The 15,693-nt window shown below is 55.2% G+C and overlaps 4 protein-coding genes across 6 annotated transcripts; 3 read left to right on the top strand and 1 right to left on the bottom strand.

Annotated features, from left to right (window-relative positions):
• Positions 1 to 100: 100 nt before the first annotated feature.
• On the top strand, positions 101 to 1,628 carry GPSM3 (G protein signaling modulator 3). The gene is made up of 4 exons (XM_064284121.1): positions 101 to 474; positions 693 to 798; positions 1,014 to 1,213; positions 1,421 to 1,628. The coding sequence occupies exons 1-4, from the start codon at positions 430 to 432 to the stop codon at positions 1,556 to 1,558; spliced, it is 489 nt and encodes a 162-aa protein (XP_064140191.1). The 5' UTR covers positions 101 to 429; the 3' UTR covers positions 1,559 to 1,628.
• An 870-nt stretch (positions 1,629 to 2,498) lies between these two features.
• PBX2 (PBX homeobox 2) lies at positions 2,499 to 7,330 on the top strand. 3 transcript variants are annotated; one of them, XM_064284094.1, is made up of 10 exons: positions 2,499 to 2,685; positions 3,423 to 3,466; positions 4,361 to 4,434; positions 4,670 to 4,917; positions 5,029 to 5,219; positions 5,376 to 5,511; positions 5,637 to 5,790; positions 6,162 to 6,250; positions 6,370 to 6,456; positions 6,586 to 7,330. In XM_064284094.1, the coding sequence occupies exons 2-10, from the start codon at positions 3,426 to 3,428 to the stop codon at positions 6,676 to 6,678; spliced, it is 1,113 nt and encodes a 370-aa protein (XP_064140164.1). In that variant the 5' UTR covers positions 2,499 to 2,685; positions 3,423 to 3,425; the 3' UTR covers positions 6,679 to 7,330. The 3 variants fall into 3 exon arrangements, with proteins under 3 accessions (XP_064140164.1, XP_064140161.1, XP_003422274.3); XM_064284091.1 differs by having other exon boundaries at positions 3,420 to 3,466; XM_003422226.4 differs by lacking the exon at positions 2,499 to 2,685 and having other exon boundaries at positions 3,231 to 3,466.
• Positions 7,331 to 7,449: 119 nt separating this feature from the next.
• On the top strand, positions 7,450 to 13,101 carry AGER (advanced glycosylation end-product specific receptor). The gene is made up of 11 exons (XM_003422241.4): positions 7,450 to 8,874; positions 9,066 to 9,169; positions 9,299 to 9,491; positions 9,673 to 9,737; positions 9,849 to 9,936; positions 10,043 to 10,225; positions 10,357 to 10,493; positions 10,697 to 10,838; positions 11,121 to 11,147; positions 11,276 to 11,399; positions 11,521 to 13,101. The coding sequence occupies exons 1-11, from the start codon at positions 8,823 to 8,825 to the stop codon at positions 11,612 to 11,614; spliced, it is 1,209 nt and encodes a 402-aa protein (XP_003422289.1). The 5' UTR covers positions 7,450 to 8,822; the 3' UTR covers positions 11,615 to 13,101.
• On the bottom strand, positions 11,779 to 14,360 carry RNF5 (ring finger protein 5). Its single transcript, XM_003422249.4, has 6 exons — positions 14,065 to 14,360; positions 13,209 to 13,227; positions 13,006 to 13,118; positions 12,845 to 12,899; positions 12,648 to 12,765; positions 11,779 to 12,541 (listed from the first exon to the last, which is right to left on the bottom strand). Exons 1-6 carry the CDS (start codon positions 14,202 to 14,204, stop codon positions 12,444 to 12,446), a joined length of 543 nt encoding a protein of 180 aa, XP_003422297.1. The 5' UTR covers positions 14,205 to 14,360; the 3' UTR covers positions 11,779 to 12,443.
• Positions 14,361 to 15,693: the final 1,333 nt, after the last annotated feature.

The following is a 15,693-nucleotide window of genomic DNA, read 5'->3' as shown; positions in this document are numbered from 1 at the left end:
GTAGCTAGTTCCTGTGTTGACAGTGTTGACAGAAAGAGCTGAAGGGGAGGCAGGGGTGGAGGGAACAAAGCCAGGGGCTATGGGGGTGCTGAGGCTGTGGGGATAAGAAAGGCAGGAGTCCTTCCCCACCGAGAGCCCCCCTCTAACTCCTGCGGCCGGAGGAGTTTTTCCTGATCTCTGTGCTCCCCTGGGGCTAGAGAGGTCGAGCAACTCTTTGGGTGGGAAAAGAGAACTGGAGGAAGTTGACAGGGATGGGCGGGGCCCGTGGGGGGGCTGACCAGGAACCCAGCTTCCTGCTCAGAACCCAGGCATCTAGCCCCCAGCTGGCCCCCACCCCTTCCAGCCCCCACTCCCCTCTGGAACCCAGGGTTCTGGCACTCTTCCCAAATCCCAGCCACCCCTCCCCCACCAGTTTCTCCCCTCCAGGGGATGGAGACCGAAAGAGCCCAGGACGGAGAAGAGGATGGTGAGCAGGTGAGCCGGGCACTAAGGGGGAAGACTGACACTTGAAGAGAGGGAGGGGAGAGGACCCAGGCAGAGACCCAGCAACGGAGAACTCAGGAGACTTAAAAGGGCTTGGGCACACTGAGGCAGGAAGGGAGACACAGAGAGGAAGCAGGCCGCTGGCCTAGCCCCCTGCCCACTCCACCTTCTCTACCTACCCCTGCTTGACTGGAACGGACATCTCCCAGCATCAGGGCCCTTCCCAGGATGAACAGGGCTGGCCCCCTCTAAACACCACCACTCGTCCTTGGCGATCTGCTCCTCCGTCCCCTCCTCCAGGGAACCGCCACACAGGTACCTCTACCGCCCAGGGAGCTCCCAACCCTGGTTCCATCTTTCGTGATCCCATTACCAAGACCATTGTGGGCCCTCCCCTCCACCTCCTCCAGACTGTCCATCACACCCCCTCAGCTCTAACCCCAAGTCCCTAATCACCTCACCCTATTCCCCCCCCCCCACCCATCTCTCAAGTTCTCTGGTTCTCTGAGCCCTCCCCCTCCTCTCCCCAGCCCTGGGGCCCCGCTCGGCCTCCCTGCTCTCCCTGCAGACAGAGCGCCTTCTGGACCTAGTGGCTGAGGCCCAGTCCCGCCGTCTGGAGGAGCAGAGGGCCACCTTCTGTGTCCCCCAGATCCCCCCAAACCGAGCCCCAGCCCCACCCCGGCCTCTTGAGGACAGAGAACAGCTCTACAGCACCATCCTCAGTCACCAGGTGAGACACCTCCAGAAGGCAAGACCCAGACCTCTTGGCCCCCTAGTCCCTGTTCTGTTTCAGGCCCTACCTCTCCTGCTACCCAGACAACTGCCCCATTGCCTGCTCTTTAGTCTCCCCATCCTCATCATAGGTATCCTGTATCCCCACACTAACCCTGGCTCCCCTCAGAGCCTCACCAACACCCTTCTCCCTCCACTCCTCCAGTGCCAGCGGATGGAAGCCCAGCGGTCAGAGCCTCCCCTACCCCCAGGAGGACAGGAGCTCCTGGAGTTGCTGCTGAGGGTTCAGGGTGGGGGACGAATGGAAGAGCAAAGGTCCAGACCTCCCACACATACTTGCTGAGACCTGAACTGGCCCCTCTGCGCTCCTGGGGCTCAAAGCTGGGCGGCCCACTGCCTGCCCTCAACCCTGCTTGGCAGGGGCAGCAGAGACTGGAAGACCCAAAAGAAATCTCAATATTCATCCTTTTTTTTTTTCTAGACTAGCACCCTGGTGGCGTAGTGGTTAAGTGCTACGGCTGCTAACCAAAGGGTCGGCAGCTCAAATCCGCCAGGCGCTCCTTGGAAACACTATGGGGCAGTTCTACTCTGTCCTATAGGGTCACTATGAGTCGGAATCGACTCGATGGCACTGGGTTTTTTAGACCAGCACCCGTGGGAAATAGAGGGGGTGAAAATTCTCAAACCCTGTTAATAGTAAAAAGGCAAGGTAGGATGATCATTGAACTCCCTCCCCAAGTACTTGGGAGCTTGAGGCGGTGAGGGGATCCCGGCTACCAGGGGACACCCCACTCCTAGATCTCAGGGGGTGGTTGGGAATCTCCAGCAGGAGCTGTCGAGACATCCCTAGGAGTCAACCCACCAGGCAGGGTCTGAGAACTCAGGCCTCCACCTTGCAAGAAAAGGCAAACCTCCCAAGGTTGTGACTGGAGAGACAGCCCACCCTCCTTCCCAGTTAGAAGAAAGGAAGGGTGGGTGGGCAAGAAGAGAGATTAAGACTGTCTGCCGACGCCCACCAAGGCATTCCCCCGCCCCAGGGCTGAGGGGCCTAGAGGCTGGAAACAGACCACTAGCCCTGCCCACCCGCCGTCCCCGCCGCCGCCTCTGCTCGCTGCTCGGAGTCAGTCTGATGTTTTGGTTGTGTGAATAAATTTAATTCCCCTCTGGACTGAAGGCTAGTGTCTGGAGGGCTGGGGTTGGAGGGTGGGAAGGTAAGGCCGGAGGCCGCCTTTCTCCTTAGGCTGGCCAGAGGCCAGCTCCCCTCTCTGGCTGGTTAATTACTGGCTCATTAAGCAGCAGCTGGAGACCTCCCTAATTATCCCCCGCCCCAGTCCCCCTCTCCCAGTTTTAATTAAATAGAACTAGAAGGGGAGTCATTAGGACAAGAAATATGAACTGAGCTGTCTGTGAACCCAGGCATTCCAGCGGCCGGAGAGTCCACATCACCGCGATCCCTGACGCGGAATCCAGGTGGCTGCCCCCCTCCAACCCCAACACGCCCCCTCCCGGACCACGGAAGTCCAGCCCGGGGGCCTTCCCGTATTGCCTCCAATGACCCAGTCTCCTCCCCTCGTCCCCTCATCCCTGTCCCCTCCTCCACTCGGTCTCAGTTCCTCTGTTTCTCTCTCTCTCCGCCCCCAGCTCCTCCCTGTTCCTCCTCCCTTCTCCCCTCCTCTTCCTCCGCGGCTCCCCTCCCCCCGCCTCCCTCCCTCGCTCCCCCCCTTCTCCCTCCTCCCTCCTCCCTCTCTCTCACACACCCCCGCTTGGGCCTCCTCTCTCTCTCTCTCTCTCTCTCTCTCTCTCCGGCTCCATTTTCTCCGCCGCCGGGGGCCCGGGGTCTCCTGTGGGGGGCCCAGCCGGTACCCCAGGTCTCCCTTCAGCGCCGGGGTGAACCCCCGGGGGAGCCGAGAGGGAGGAGAGGGGCGGGGGTGGGGGCGGAGGGAGCAGCGGCCCCGGCGAGGTTGGGGGGAGAAGTAACCAGGCGGGGGGAGGGGCGGAGCAGGGAGGGGGCCCCAGGGCCCCCCCCAGCTATGGATGAGCGGCTGCTGGGGCCGCCCCCTCCAGGCGGGGGCCGGGGGGGTCTGGGATTGGTGAGTGGGGAGCCTGGGGGCCCTGGCGAGCCTCCCGGTGGCGGAGACCCCGGTGGGGGCAGCGGGGGGGTCCCGGGAGGCCGAGGGAAGCAAGACATCGGGGACATTCTGCAGCAGATAATGACCATCACCGACCAGAGCCTGGACGAGGCCCAGGCCAAGTGAGTGCCCCCACCCCGGGACCCTACACAGACCTGGCAGGACCCTATTCACAGTCTCTGAATCTTCTGGGAGCCCTCTAACTCCAGAAGCCTTTCCGGAATCCTTCAGCTCTCGATTCTCCTCTCCTTACTCCTGGGACCCCTGAGATAAGTGATCCCTCTTAAACCTCCCTTCACCCCCAGGCCCTGAAACCTTCACAGAGGGAACCCCAGGTAGTCTCACCCCCCCCTAACCTCTCGCTGACCCCTACACTTCCTTGGAACGTCCTTCTGTCTCTGGAGCCCCCTTCTGGCTCCCAGACTAAGAAACTGCTCTCAGGCTATGCCATCCTCTCCCCTAACTTTCCAGACCTGGGGGCCCCTGCACCCCCTCCCCAGAGCTCCTAACACTCCTCACCCACCCTTCCCCCTCAGCTCAGCCAGACAGTCAGCGAGTCATATCTTCCACCCTGCTCAGTTCCAGACTCCCTACTTGAGCTCAGCACCCCCAGTTCTTCTCTGGCTCCCTCTGATACTCTTTTACACCCCAGCCTCCTGTTTTTCTCTGAAATCTACCTAGTCACCCTCATTTCTCCAGTGACCCCCTCCAAACTCTTTCTCTGCACGCTTCCTAGACCACTCCCCAAAGCCCCCAGCCCACCCATGGTTTCTTTAGCATCTTCCCTCAATCTTCCTGAAGCCAAGCTGCTTTCTCACATCTCCCGTAATATGGGAGCTGCCCCTTCCCAAGTCCCCCCAAATCCCTTCAACCCCCAACCCCACTTTCTATTTCCCTTCTCCTTCCACAGATTTTCCTGCCTCTCCCCTGGTTTTCAGGCTCTCTTCTTTCATCGTCTGCTCCACTTCTATAGCTGCTCAACTTTTCTCTCTTTCCCCACTCCCATTCCTCTGAAGGAAACACGCCCTAAATTGCCACCGAATGAAGCCTGCTCTCTTTAGCGTCCTGTGTGAAATCAAGGAGAAAACCGGTATGTGGTCTCTCTCTGATTCCTCAGCTCTGGGGACGGAACCCTGTTCACAACAAGTCTTGGGCTAAGAGTTTGACAACTTGGGGCCACGAGGAAAGTGAGGAGTCAGGGAGGTTGCAAAGGGCACTGGGGAGCAAACCAAAATTGGGAGACTTGGGGCTCTAAGAGGCACTAGGAGGGCTGAGAGCTGGGTGTGGGGGACCTAGGTCCCTAAATCCTTTTGCCTGCACGCTAGGCCTCAGCATCCGAAGCTCCCAAGAGGAGGAGCCGGTGGACCCGCAGCTGATGCGCTTGGACAACATGCTTCTGGCAGAGGGTGTGGCTGGACCTGAGAAAGGAGGGGGCTCAGCAGCAGCAGCTGCAGCAGCTGCAGCCTCTGGGGGTGGCGTATCCCCTGACAACTCCATTGAGCACTCGGACTATCGCAGCAAACTTGCCCAGATTCGCCACATCTACCACTCAGAGCTGGAGAAGTATGAGCAGGTGAGGAGAGAAGGCTGGGATGAATGGAGGGAGAGGCTCTTGGAGGAAGTCCCAAAGCCAAAGGACTCCTCCTCACCTCCTCATTGCATGCCTGCATGGGCCCCCATGCAGGCATGTAATGAGTTCACGACCCACGTCATGAATCTGCTGAGGGAGCAGAGCCGTACGCGGCCTGTGGCACCCAAGGAAATGGAGCGCATGGTGAGCATCATCCATCGAAAGTTCAGCGCCATCCAGATGCAGCTCAAGCAGAGCACCTGTGAGGCCGTCATGATCCTGCGTTCCCGCTTCCTGGATGCCAGGTGGGACCCAGGGGTTCCTTCCCATTCCTCTCCAGTCCCCAAGCCGCCATGTTGTATAACATGGTACCTTGTGACAGTGGTGTCCTCTGCAGTTACGGAACATGGTGCCCCTTCTAAGACACCAGCATCCTCATCACCCTTCTCCCTCCCCTGTAGGCGAAAACGCCGGAACTTCAGCAAACAGGCCACCGAGGTCCTAAATGAGTACTTCTACTCCCACCTGAGTAACCCCTATCCTAGCGAGGAGGCTAAGGAGGAGCTCGCCAAGAAGTGTGGCATTACTGTCTCTCAGGTATTGGGGGTGGGTGGCTTGGGGAGAAGGAGTCTTTGGGTAAAAAACTCTCAGCTCCCACTGAATAAGGAGTTTCAGAAGGAAGGGTGTCCTCCTGACCCTCCTTTCTGCCCAATACCCCACAGGTCTCCAACTGGTTTGGCAACAAACGGATTCGCTATAAGAAAAACATTGGAAAATTCCAAGAGGAGGCAAACATCTATGCTGTTAAGACTGCAGTGTCAGTCACTCAGGGGGGCCACAGCCGCACCAGCTCCCCGACACCCCCTTCCTCTGCAGGTGGATCCCACTGCCACCCTGCCGAGCTGTTTTGCACACTTCCTGCTTTTGTTCCCACTTCCTAATCTAGGCAGGATCATAGCAGAGGGGGTGCTTGGGGGTGAGAGGGGACAAGGTGGGGATGTCAGGGGACAGAGGCCACTTCAGTGTAGTTACTTCTGCCTTTCTTCCAGTGGGTGGCCAGAGGAGGCTCAGGAACAGCCTCTTTTTTCCAAGTGTTGGAATGTTGTTTTGTGGATAGTTTGGGTATAGTAGCACAGCCCAACAAAGCTAGTACAAAAGGGTTTTTAGAAACAGATTTGTGGTGAGTCACCTGTCTGCCCTTTCGGGCTCTGTTGTACTTCCCCTAATTCCCTATCTGCTCCCCCAAGGCTCTGGCGGCTCTTTCAATCTCTCAGGATCCGGAGACATGTTTCTGGGGATGCCTGGGCTCAACGGAGATTCCTATTCTGCTTCCCAGGTCAGATGCTCCATCTCCTTTTGAGTTGGGCCTTCTCAAACCTTGTTTCCATCCCTTTAGGATACAAGAACTTTTTCTTCCGCAGCTTCTCCTATCGTGCCTTCCTGTGCTGCCTGCAGGTGGAATCACTCCGACACTCGATGGGGCCTGGAGGCTATGGGGATAACCTTGGGGGAGGCCAGATGTACAGCCCCCGGGAAATGAGGGTAAGTGGATAGCAGAAGCCCCCGTCTCCAGCTCTCACCAGAACAGGAGGGCCTTCTCCCTGGCAGCATTGTTCCCACACAGGGCTTCCCAGGGCCCTCGGCTAACTGTCTCTCTTTCTCATTTTCCAGGCAAATGGCGGCTGGCAGGAGGCTGTAACCCCATCCTCAGTGACATCCCCAACAGAGGGACCAGGGAGCGTTCACTCCGACACTTCCAACTGATCTTGCCCCTCAGGGCCACAGGGGCAGGGGCTCACAAGGCGACTCTTGAAGAAGATGTAGGCATCCAGAGGACAAACCCCAGACACAGGAGAAGCACAAGACAGAGAAGGGCAAATGGGGTCTTCCCCTCCCGGACTGGACTCTCAGTGCTGGGGGTGGTGTAACTACATGGCAGGGAGAATGGGGTCCCCTAAGGGGACAGTGGGGTCTGTCTCCCCCTTTTTTCCTCCTTTCAGCCTTTTTCTCCCCCCTTTATATCTTACACAGAAACACACTCCCAGAAACCTGTTTTTCAGACCTCTCACGGACACATACAACTATTCTGTTTCTCTCCCATGCTCTCTCTCTGGCCTCCTCCTACTTCCCCTCCCACCCCACTTATCTACTCCGGAATCTGTGGAGACACCAGCCCTGCCCAACCAGAGATGCCAAAAATGGGGACACAACTTCTGGATAGAGGACGTGGGCCGTGCCCCCTGTGCATCCCCACCCCCTGCTCCTCCAGACGGCTTTATTACCTCATACACAGCTCATCTTAAACCAATAGAATCGCTCGGTGGACGAGAGTGTCTGACTCAGATATCTACCTCGGAGGGAGTTTCTGCTACTTTAGAGAATTGTTGACTGGGCTTTGGGGTTGAACTTTTTTTTTTTTTTTTTTTAAAGAAAAAAAAAGAAACCCTGGGATTTGTCTGTATTTGAGGGGGGTGGGGTGGGTTTTTTGTTGTTGGTTCTTGATTTTTAATTTAGTTTGGGAAAGTAGACATTTTTATAAATATGTCGATTGATTTTTTTTTTTTTTTTTTTTTGATTTTTTGCTTTCCCATGTTAGGGGTGATAGACAAAGGGGTCCTGGTAAGAGAAAGGGAAACAAATAGAACTGGTGAAGCGAGTCCTGGCTCCAGTCCTGTCCATCAGGAAGTGAATTTCGTGGGGCACCAATCCCTCACCCATAAAGTGGCTGAGGTGTTCTTTGCTTGTGTAGGCAGCTGGATCCTGCATTTGGTGTGGAGGTCGTGTGGGGCATGACTTGCTGGCTTTCTATCGCCCTCTTCCCACAACCCTTGGGCAGGGATGGACTCCGTAATTTTGAGAAAATTGAAGGTGCTACCTTCCCCTATGAGTGACACGTCTTTAATTTTTTTTTTTAACTTCTTAGATTGGAGGGGGAAGGATCGGGAGGGGGTTATTGCCAAATATGTTAAATATGGGTTGGGGTGCTTGTATATGTATCTTCTTCAGTTTCCCCAGAAATGAGGTATCCTTTTTTTTCTCACACCAAAATTAAGGAGTTAGGGAGAGAGATAAGAGGGAGGTTGCAAAAAGCCAGGTGTGGGGAAAAAACCAACACCATCCCATCCTCGGCCTTGAGCCCTGCCATCTGAACCCCTCAAACATCCTCAGGATTTCACAAGACTGAGTGGGGGAAACCCTCTCATCAAAGATCTGGGCAGGACTGGGGGGGCAGGTTGGGAGTGTGACGGGTGGGGGGGGCGGGAGGCACGGTCCAGGGGCAGTTCTCTCCTCACTTGTAAACTTGTAGTTTCACAGAACTGCAGTTTTAAATAAAGAAATTTCTTTTTTCCCTGGGTTTAGTTGAGAATTTTTTTCAAAAACATGAGAAACCCCAGAAAAAAATTATTTTTTCTGTCACAAAGCCCCAGACATTTTTCTCAAGTTCCCGTTATGCCTCCTCCTGGCATTGCCCTCACTATCCAGGCCCACAGTTCACCCTTGTCTCTCTCACCATGGGGAACAACAGCCTTGTCTGAACCCGGTTGCCTAGCAACCTTGTCTCCTCAAGATGGGGCTCCAGTCGTCCACCGCAGACAATGATGGAATACAAATAAAGTGGTGGGTCCTGATGGTTGGGGGCCCTAAGGGGATGAGAGACTCAAGAAGGTACACCTCCCCACCCCCATAGGTGTGGCTGTCCCCACAGGCTGGTAGTGCCCAGGGGTGGGGTGATAATAGTTTCTCCTAGTACCTGAAGGACTCTTAAGAGAAACATGAATTCCTAGCATTCCCTGTGACTGAACAGGACAGGGAGATGGGGGCAGGGGGTAGGGTAGAAGCCTCCCCTAGGGCGGTGGCCACAGGAGGGAAAGGGGCAGACAGCGCCAGGAGCCTGGGGAGTAAGCAGGATGGCAGCAAGGGCAGCAGCTGGAGCCTGGATGCTGGTCCTCAGTCTGTGGGGTGAGCCACTCCCCCTGCCAACTCCCCCACAACCAATCCTCCCTGCAGAGAGCACTCTACCGCCCCCTCCCTCAATCTCCCCAGAACTTACTAGGAACCTGGGCACTGCCTTTCAAGCTCTTTCACCTACCCTGTCCTAATTTCATAAGCCCCCATCTCCCTTGCTGCCCCTTCATGGTGCTGTCCCCCAGGAGCAGTAGGCAGTCAGAATATCACAGCCCGGATTGGAGAGCCACTGGTGCTGAACTGTAAGGGAGCCCCCAAGAAACCACCCCAGCAGCTGGAATGGAAACTGGTAAGCAGAGCTCTGTCCACCAACCTAACTTCCAGAGAGAACAGTGATGATTTATATCCCTACCTCCCTACCTCATCAGTCCTCCCTTAAGGGACTTGCACAGTTTAGGTCCCTGTTCTCTGTCCCCAGAACACAGGCCGGACAGAAGCTTGGAAAGTCTTGTCTACCCAGGGAGACTCCTGGGATAGAGTAGCTCGTATCCTCCCCAACGGCTCCCTCCTCCTTCCTGCTGTCGGGATCCAGGATGAGGGGACATTCCGGTGCCGGGCAATGAGCCGGAAAGGAAAGGAGACCAAGTCCAACTACCGAGTCCAAGTCTACAGTAAGGGTTCCAGGGTCCTCTCCAGGGCCTGCCTCTCATCTGAGGAAAAGCCTTCAACCCCAGCCCTTAACTCCTAGGCCCTGGTGTGTACGAACCTCTGACTTCCACTGCCCCCATTCCCACACCTAGGGTGTGAGGACCTTCAATGCTGCAGCCTCTGATTGGATTTTTCCTCCTCCAGAGATTCCTGGGAAGCCAGAAATTGTAGATCCTGCTTCTGAACTCACAGCTGGTGTCCCCAATAAGGTAGTGGAAGAAAAGAAGTAGAAGGTGACCCTGTGAATGCAAACGGAGTGTAGCTGTGTGTGTGTATTAAGTCTCTACTTTCAAAGAATGAGGCAACCACTCTTTCCTTAGGTGGGGACCTGTGTGTCGGAGGGGGGCTACCCTGCAGGGACAATTAACTGGCACTTGGATGGGAAACACCTGGTATCTGATGGGAAAGGTAAGTCCCAAGGTCCCCTCTGTGAGCTGCCTTCTCTCTGAGCCTTTTCAATAAAAAATTAGTTTACCCACTCTTAAATGTCTCATTTTGCTTCCTCTTACCCCAGGAGTGTCTGTGAAGGAAGAGACTAGGAGACACCCTGAGACAGGGCTTTTCACAGTCCAGTCGGAGCTGATGGTGACCCCTGCCCTGGGAGGAGCTCCCCGCCCCACCTTCTCCTGTAGCTTCAGCCCTGGCCTGCCCCGGCGCCGAGCCCTACATGCAGCCCCCATCCAGCCCCGTGTCTGGGGTGAGCGCAGAGGGAGGGTCCTGAGTTCAGTGAGCACCTTCTGGACATACAGCCCTCAGGAAGAAAGGGGACAAGCTCATCCCCATAGGAGCATTCACCAGTATGACTCTCAACCTCATGCCCCTCCCCAGCCCCAAAGCCCGTGCCCCTGGAGAAGGTCCAATTAGTGGTCGAGCCAGAAGGTGGAGCAGTAGCTCCTGGTGGAACAGTGACCCTGACCTGTGAAGCCCCTGCCCAGCCCCCACCTCAGATCCACTGGATCAAGGATGTAAGTGACCTGCAGAGAGGGTGCTGGGAGATAGACACATACATCACTGGCAACTGGAGAGAGGGCAGGGGCTAATGGAGGAAGAGGCAGGCAAGGAGCTGGAGAGAAAAACTGAGTATCTGAGAGTGTAGATATACGAGTATGGGATGTGGGATGTATGGAAAAGAGTTTCATAATAGCCTTCTGTCCTGTTCCCCCATCAGGGCATGCCCCTGCGCCTGTCCCCCAGCCCCGTGCTGCTCCTCCGTGAAGTAGGGCCTCAGGACCAGGGAATCTACAGTTGTGTGGCCACCTATCCCACCCATGGGCCCCAGGAAAGCCCTGCTGTCCGCATCAGCATCATTGGTGAGGAAACCACCCCCCAAATCCCAGGGATCCTGGGGCTAGGGTGAGGGACAGTGCAGGCTCCTATTCCCTGCCCCATCCTGGTACTGTCCCAGAGCCTCACCATCCTTTCCCTGTGCACCACACCCAGGTCTCCTCTTTGCCACCCAAACCCAGCCCAACCCTAAAGGAGTCTCTCCCACCACTGAACTGAAGAAAGTGAAAGACACTCCACTGGGGCCCCACTAAACAGCCCTCCCCCAGCCTAAAGCCTTCCCTTCTGACTTACTCTTTGTCTTCCAGAAACAGGCGAGGAGGAGCCAACCACAGGTGAGGAGTTGGATAAGGTCAGAGAAGCAGAAAGAGACACACCCCAAAACATGTGGCTGGGGGTATGGCCAACAAGAAAGGACAAGTGAGTGGTGGGTACTGTGCCTTCAGTTTTCCTCTCCCTACAGGCTATGTGCGGGGGTCAGGGCTAGGAACTCTAGCCCTGGCCCTGGAGATCCTGGGAGGCCTGGGAACAGCTGCCCTGCTCATTGGGATCATCGTGTGGCAAAGGCGAAAACATCGAGAGGAGAGGTGAGCGGAGAAAGCCAGACATCTCAGACTGGGGCTTTCAGGCAGCCAAGTTAGAGGTCTGGGGTGGAACCATGGAGTACTGGGAACCATGTGCAGGATTCTCCCCATTGCTCCTCCCTAGGAAGGCCCCGGAAAACCAGGAGGAGGAGGAACACACAGAGCTGAATCAGTCGGAGGAGCCCGAGGTGGCTGAGGGCAGTACAGGAGGGCCTTGAGGGGTCCACAGCCAGACCTCGGCTGTCAGCTCCCTTCTGTCTTTCCCTCTCTCTTCTGGCCCCAGCCCAGCTCTCCCCTGTACAATATCTACCCCAACTCGCCAAACTTCCTTCCACAACCAGGATCCCCCCTAAACAGTGACAAGTAAACACCCGATACACCTTGCCCCATGTGCTTTTGCGTGTGTGTGTGTGTGTGCGCGCGCGTTTATGTGGCAACCTTACCCCTTGTACACCCAAGAGCCTTGGAGGGGCTCACCCCCATGCTGTCCCACACCACCTCAAACATCTACTCAAGCTGGGAGAAGCTGCTCCTGTCCTGAAAAGTGGAGGGAAGGAAGACGTTGGGATAGATCCCACATATACTTTTCACCTTTTTTTTTATTGAATTTGTAATAAAGAGGTTGTGAGTGGGAGGTAGCACTTAGAGTCAGAACCCACATTAGACACTGGGGAGAGAAAAATTAAATTAAATCAACAAGTGGGGAATGAGAGAGAGTCAGAGGGAAACTTGCCCACCTTTCAACATCAAATCTAGAAATCTAGAGGAAAACAAAGGGTTAGGAGAAGGAAAACCGACACTCTCTTCAGTCTGTCCTCCTCCCTCAGGGCCGGGAGTTAAGACGAGCGAGCAGTTCAGAGCAGAAGGCTCTCCCATCCTGTGTCCAGATATCACTTCTCCCCATGCCCTCCTCGAGAGTGGCTGGTTGGGCCTTAGCAAACAGAAGTGGAAGGGTTGGGGAAGGGAGGTCCAGGAGTAAGGAGGGTCACGAGGGACCCCCAATACTGATTCTTCTCTGGCTGGAGGTGGGCAGGAAGGAGACACAGCTCAAATACTTAGCAGCCAGATAAAGAAAAAGATGGCAAGAAACAGGAAGAGGGAATCCTGCCAGCTGGAGGCCGAGTGGCCCTGTCCTAGATCCACACCTGTGGGAGAGAGAAGAGCTGCAGAGGACGCACCCACTCCAGGGCAGGGAGAGGACTTGAGGGGATTCCGAGGGCTCCCCAGTAGGAGCTGAGCGATGGCTCTTACCTGCACCTCGACGGAAAGGCTCATGGGTATTGAAGACGGTGGTGAAAAAGCCAAAGGGAAAAGCACCAACACCAAATGAGAAGTGAAAGCCCCCAATATCACCAAATGGCTGGAATCCCTAGGAAGGTGAAGAAAGTCAGAGGGGAACCAGGCAAGTCTTGGGCAAGGAACAAACACAGTGGGACAAGAAGACTCACCCCTCTGCTTTCTGGAGCGGGTCGCTGGCCCTGGGGGCGGGGTGGAGTCTTCAATCTGAGGAAGAGGAAAAGGAGTATCGACAGGAATATTCTCCTCTTTCACACACCCTTCCCAGGCAAAAAGCCTCTGACTTTCCCCTCAATACCACCTCCTCTCTCACCTGGGATCCTGGGGCTTCTGGCTCCCTCGCCCATAAAGTGGGACAACCTTCTCTCTGCTGATTCCAGCTTTACACACTGGGCACTCTTGCCGATCAGGTCGTGTCTCCAGCCACTGGGGAGAAAAAAATGAATTGGTTTCCAGTACAGTCTTCAAGCTCCTCAGGCCTCCCCATCTCCCTCTTCATCTCCTCTGAGTACACACCTGATGAAGACAGGGCCAACTGGATGGGGGGAAGAAAAAAAAAAAGGTCAAGCTAACTATAGAAAAGAGACACAGACCCAGACTTCATAGATACCCATCTCACTCCTCTTCCAGGTATCTGTGCTGTTGCTTTACATCTTTTCGGCAGCCTCTACAACAGCCAACCTGGCCTTCCTGCTTCTCTGGTCTTCCAATGCTTAAAGCTCCAACCATCTTCAACACACTCAATCCTCTTTTCCCCAACACACACCCACATACATTATCAACCCGTCTGCTTGTAGACTTAATTTCCAGTTAATCTTCAACCCAGCCCTATCACTTCCAAGCCTAACCCCTTTTACTAACATATATCCTCCTTACTCCTTTCCACTCACTTTCAGGTCCAATAAAGTATTTCTAGGACCCTTTAATCTCTCAAGGCTGCCCTTCCACAGTGCCCTTATCCCCAGATTTGTCATACCAACCTCTCCCAGATCTCACCTGAATGTGATCCTACAGTTCCCTGCGCCTCCCACAGTCAGCTAACGCATGCCTCCCCTAACCTTTGGATATCATCTGTCTCCACCTGTACGGCTAAGACCACCGTAAGCACTTACTATGTCCCTCCCGTCCCACACCCTCTTAACATAACCCCACGCCTCAGCTTCTAATTTCCATGACCTCTGCTTTCCACGGGTCTGTCTTTACAAACGAGACCCTCCCACCGACACATACCTGAAGAGACATAAGTCCCCTCCGCGTGCCTCACCTATGGGGATGTGCCCTCTAATTATCTGTATGATTTATGGTCCCCCGCCGCCAGCCTCCTCAGTACAGACGTGAGCCCCTCCTCCCGCCCCCCCTTCCCAGTTCTCACCAGTATAGGTGGCCACACACACTGACCACAGCTTCCCGAGCAGTCTCCAAACATATATTACATTCGAAGGTCGCGCCCCCCCCGCCCCGCTCACGATTTGGCCCTTCGGGGCCCCCGTCCTCCTCCTCCGCTGCTGCCATTGCCGATTCTATTTCACCCCCGGGTACCCCTCAGTACACACAAACACACAAACACACACTCCGACAAACGAGAAACCGCCTCCCGCCCACGATAGTTGGGGCGGCATTGAGGGTTTTTAACCAGTATTGGTCTGAGTGTCTGCCAATCACGTAGGGTTCAAAGGCAATAATTGGTATAAACGGTATGTGCCGAAAGAGGCTTGCGTGGTCCTGCCTTTGCACAGTGACTATTGGTTGGTATGGTGGGAGTCAGCCTGCAGAGCCATGGGATTGGTAACAACTTGATAAGCCAGTCCCTCAGCCAGGGAGAGTTTTATTCGTCTGAGTAGCTGCCTGTCATAACCAAAGGCCAAAAGCAATTGGCTTGGGACTTTCTTTCCTTCACTTCCTCTTTCCGACAAAGTCTGGGTTCCTATTGGACTTTCGAATTTGTGACTCAAAAGCAATTGATTGGTTAGAACTTAGCCAGAAAATGGAGACTAAGTAAAATGCGCATGTTTAGCACGTGATGGGCCGGGCCGGGCCAATCCTGAGAGGGTTGAGCCTTCTCTGGTCCCACCCCTTCACCTCTATCTTGTCTCCATGGTGACTGCTCCACAATTGGCTGCGCTTGAGTTGAACCTCGGTACGGCTTCATCCGGGTCTTCCGGCTATGGACACACTCTCTTTCTCTCTCTCTCTCTCTCGGCTGATTGGGCCGATTCCTTCGCTCCTGATTGGCCGAGATCTGGAAAGACGGCGAAGACCTCGGAAAAGAGGGCAGATACTGGGGTTGCAGGGTTCAAAATGGCTGCGGCCTCCTACGTAGAGAGCAGAATTTGGGTCCGCTAAGCAGAACTGGGTTTGGATGGTGGGAGCATCGATCTGCGGTGTTGGTGTTAACCAATCTCCCTCGGCTGGGCGGTTCAGCTTGCCCCTCTTTAGGTGATTTACAGACCAGTGCTGAGCTAAAGGCCATCCCCTTTTTAATGTGACACACAGGATACAATAGAGTTGACTTCGACTCCATTTTAAACCTAAAAGCAGAGAACGTCTGGCTCCACTCCTTTGTGAGTGGGCGTAGATGGCAAGGCCCGCCCCTTTTAGGTGAACCGCGGCGGAATGGGGTTAGGCCCGCCCTTCCTTAAGTCTCGTAGAACTGGGGTCTTCCTCCTGGCCTGGAGCCCTAGTATTTGGGCAAGCTGCTTCAGAGCTTAGGTCTTTCCTAAGAGTTTGGGGCTTTCCTACAGTCAGTGACCGTAACTCTGGCCCAAGGAGGAGAACTAGGTAACAGTCCTCCCACTGCCAATGTTCTTTACATCTGCATCCCCAGTGCGTGTAAACTCATTCAAGGAAAAGGTGTGTCTGGGGGCGGGAGGCAGACACTGGCTGAAGGGAAACGCTGGCTGAAAGCTGTTCAGCAACACCCTGATAAAAGGTCCCACGTGAATCGAATGGGGTGAGGTGAGAAGTTGGGAAATGCCTAGCAGACGGTAGGTGAGGGTTCTGG

Source organism: Loxodonta africana, chromosome 1, assembly GCF_030014295.1.
Source record: "Loxodonta africana isolate mLoxAfr1 chromosome 1, mLoxAfr1.hap2, whole genome shotgun sequence".
NCBI classification, from domain to species: Eukaryota; Metazoa; Chordata; class Mammalia; order Proboscidea; family Elephantidae; genus Loxodonta; species Loxodonta africana.
This window is presented reverse-complemented; position numbering and strand designations above follow the sequence as displayed.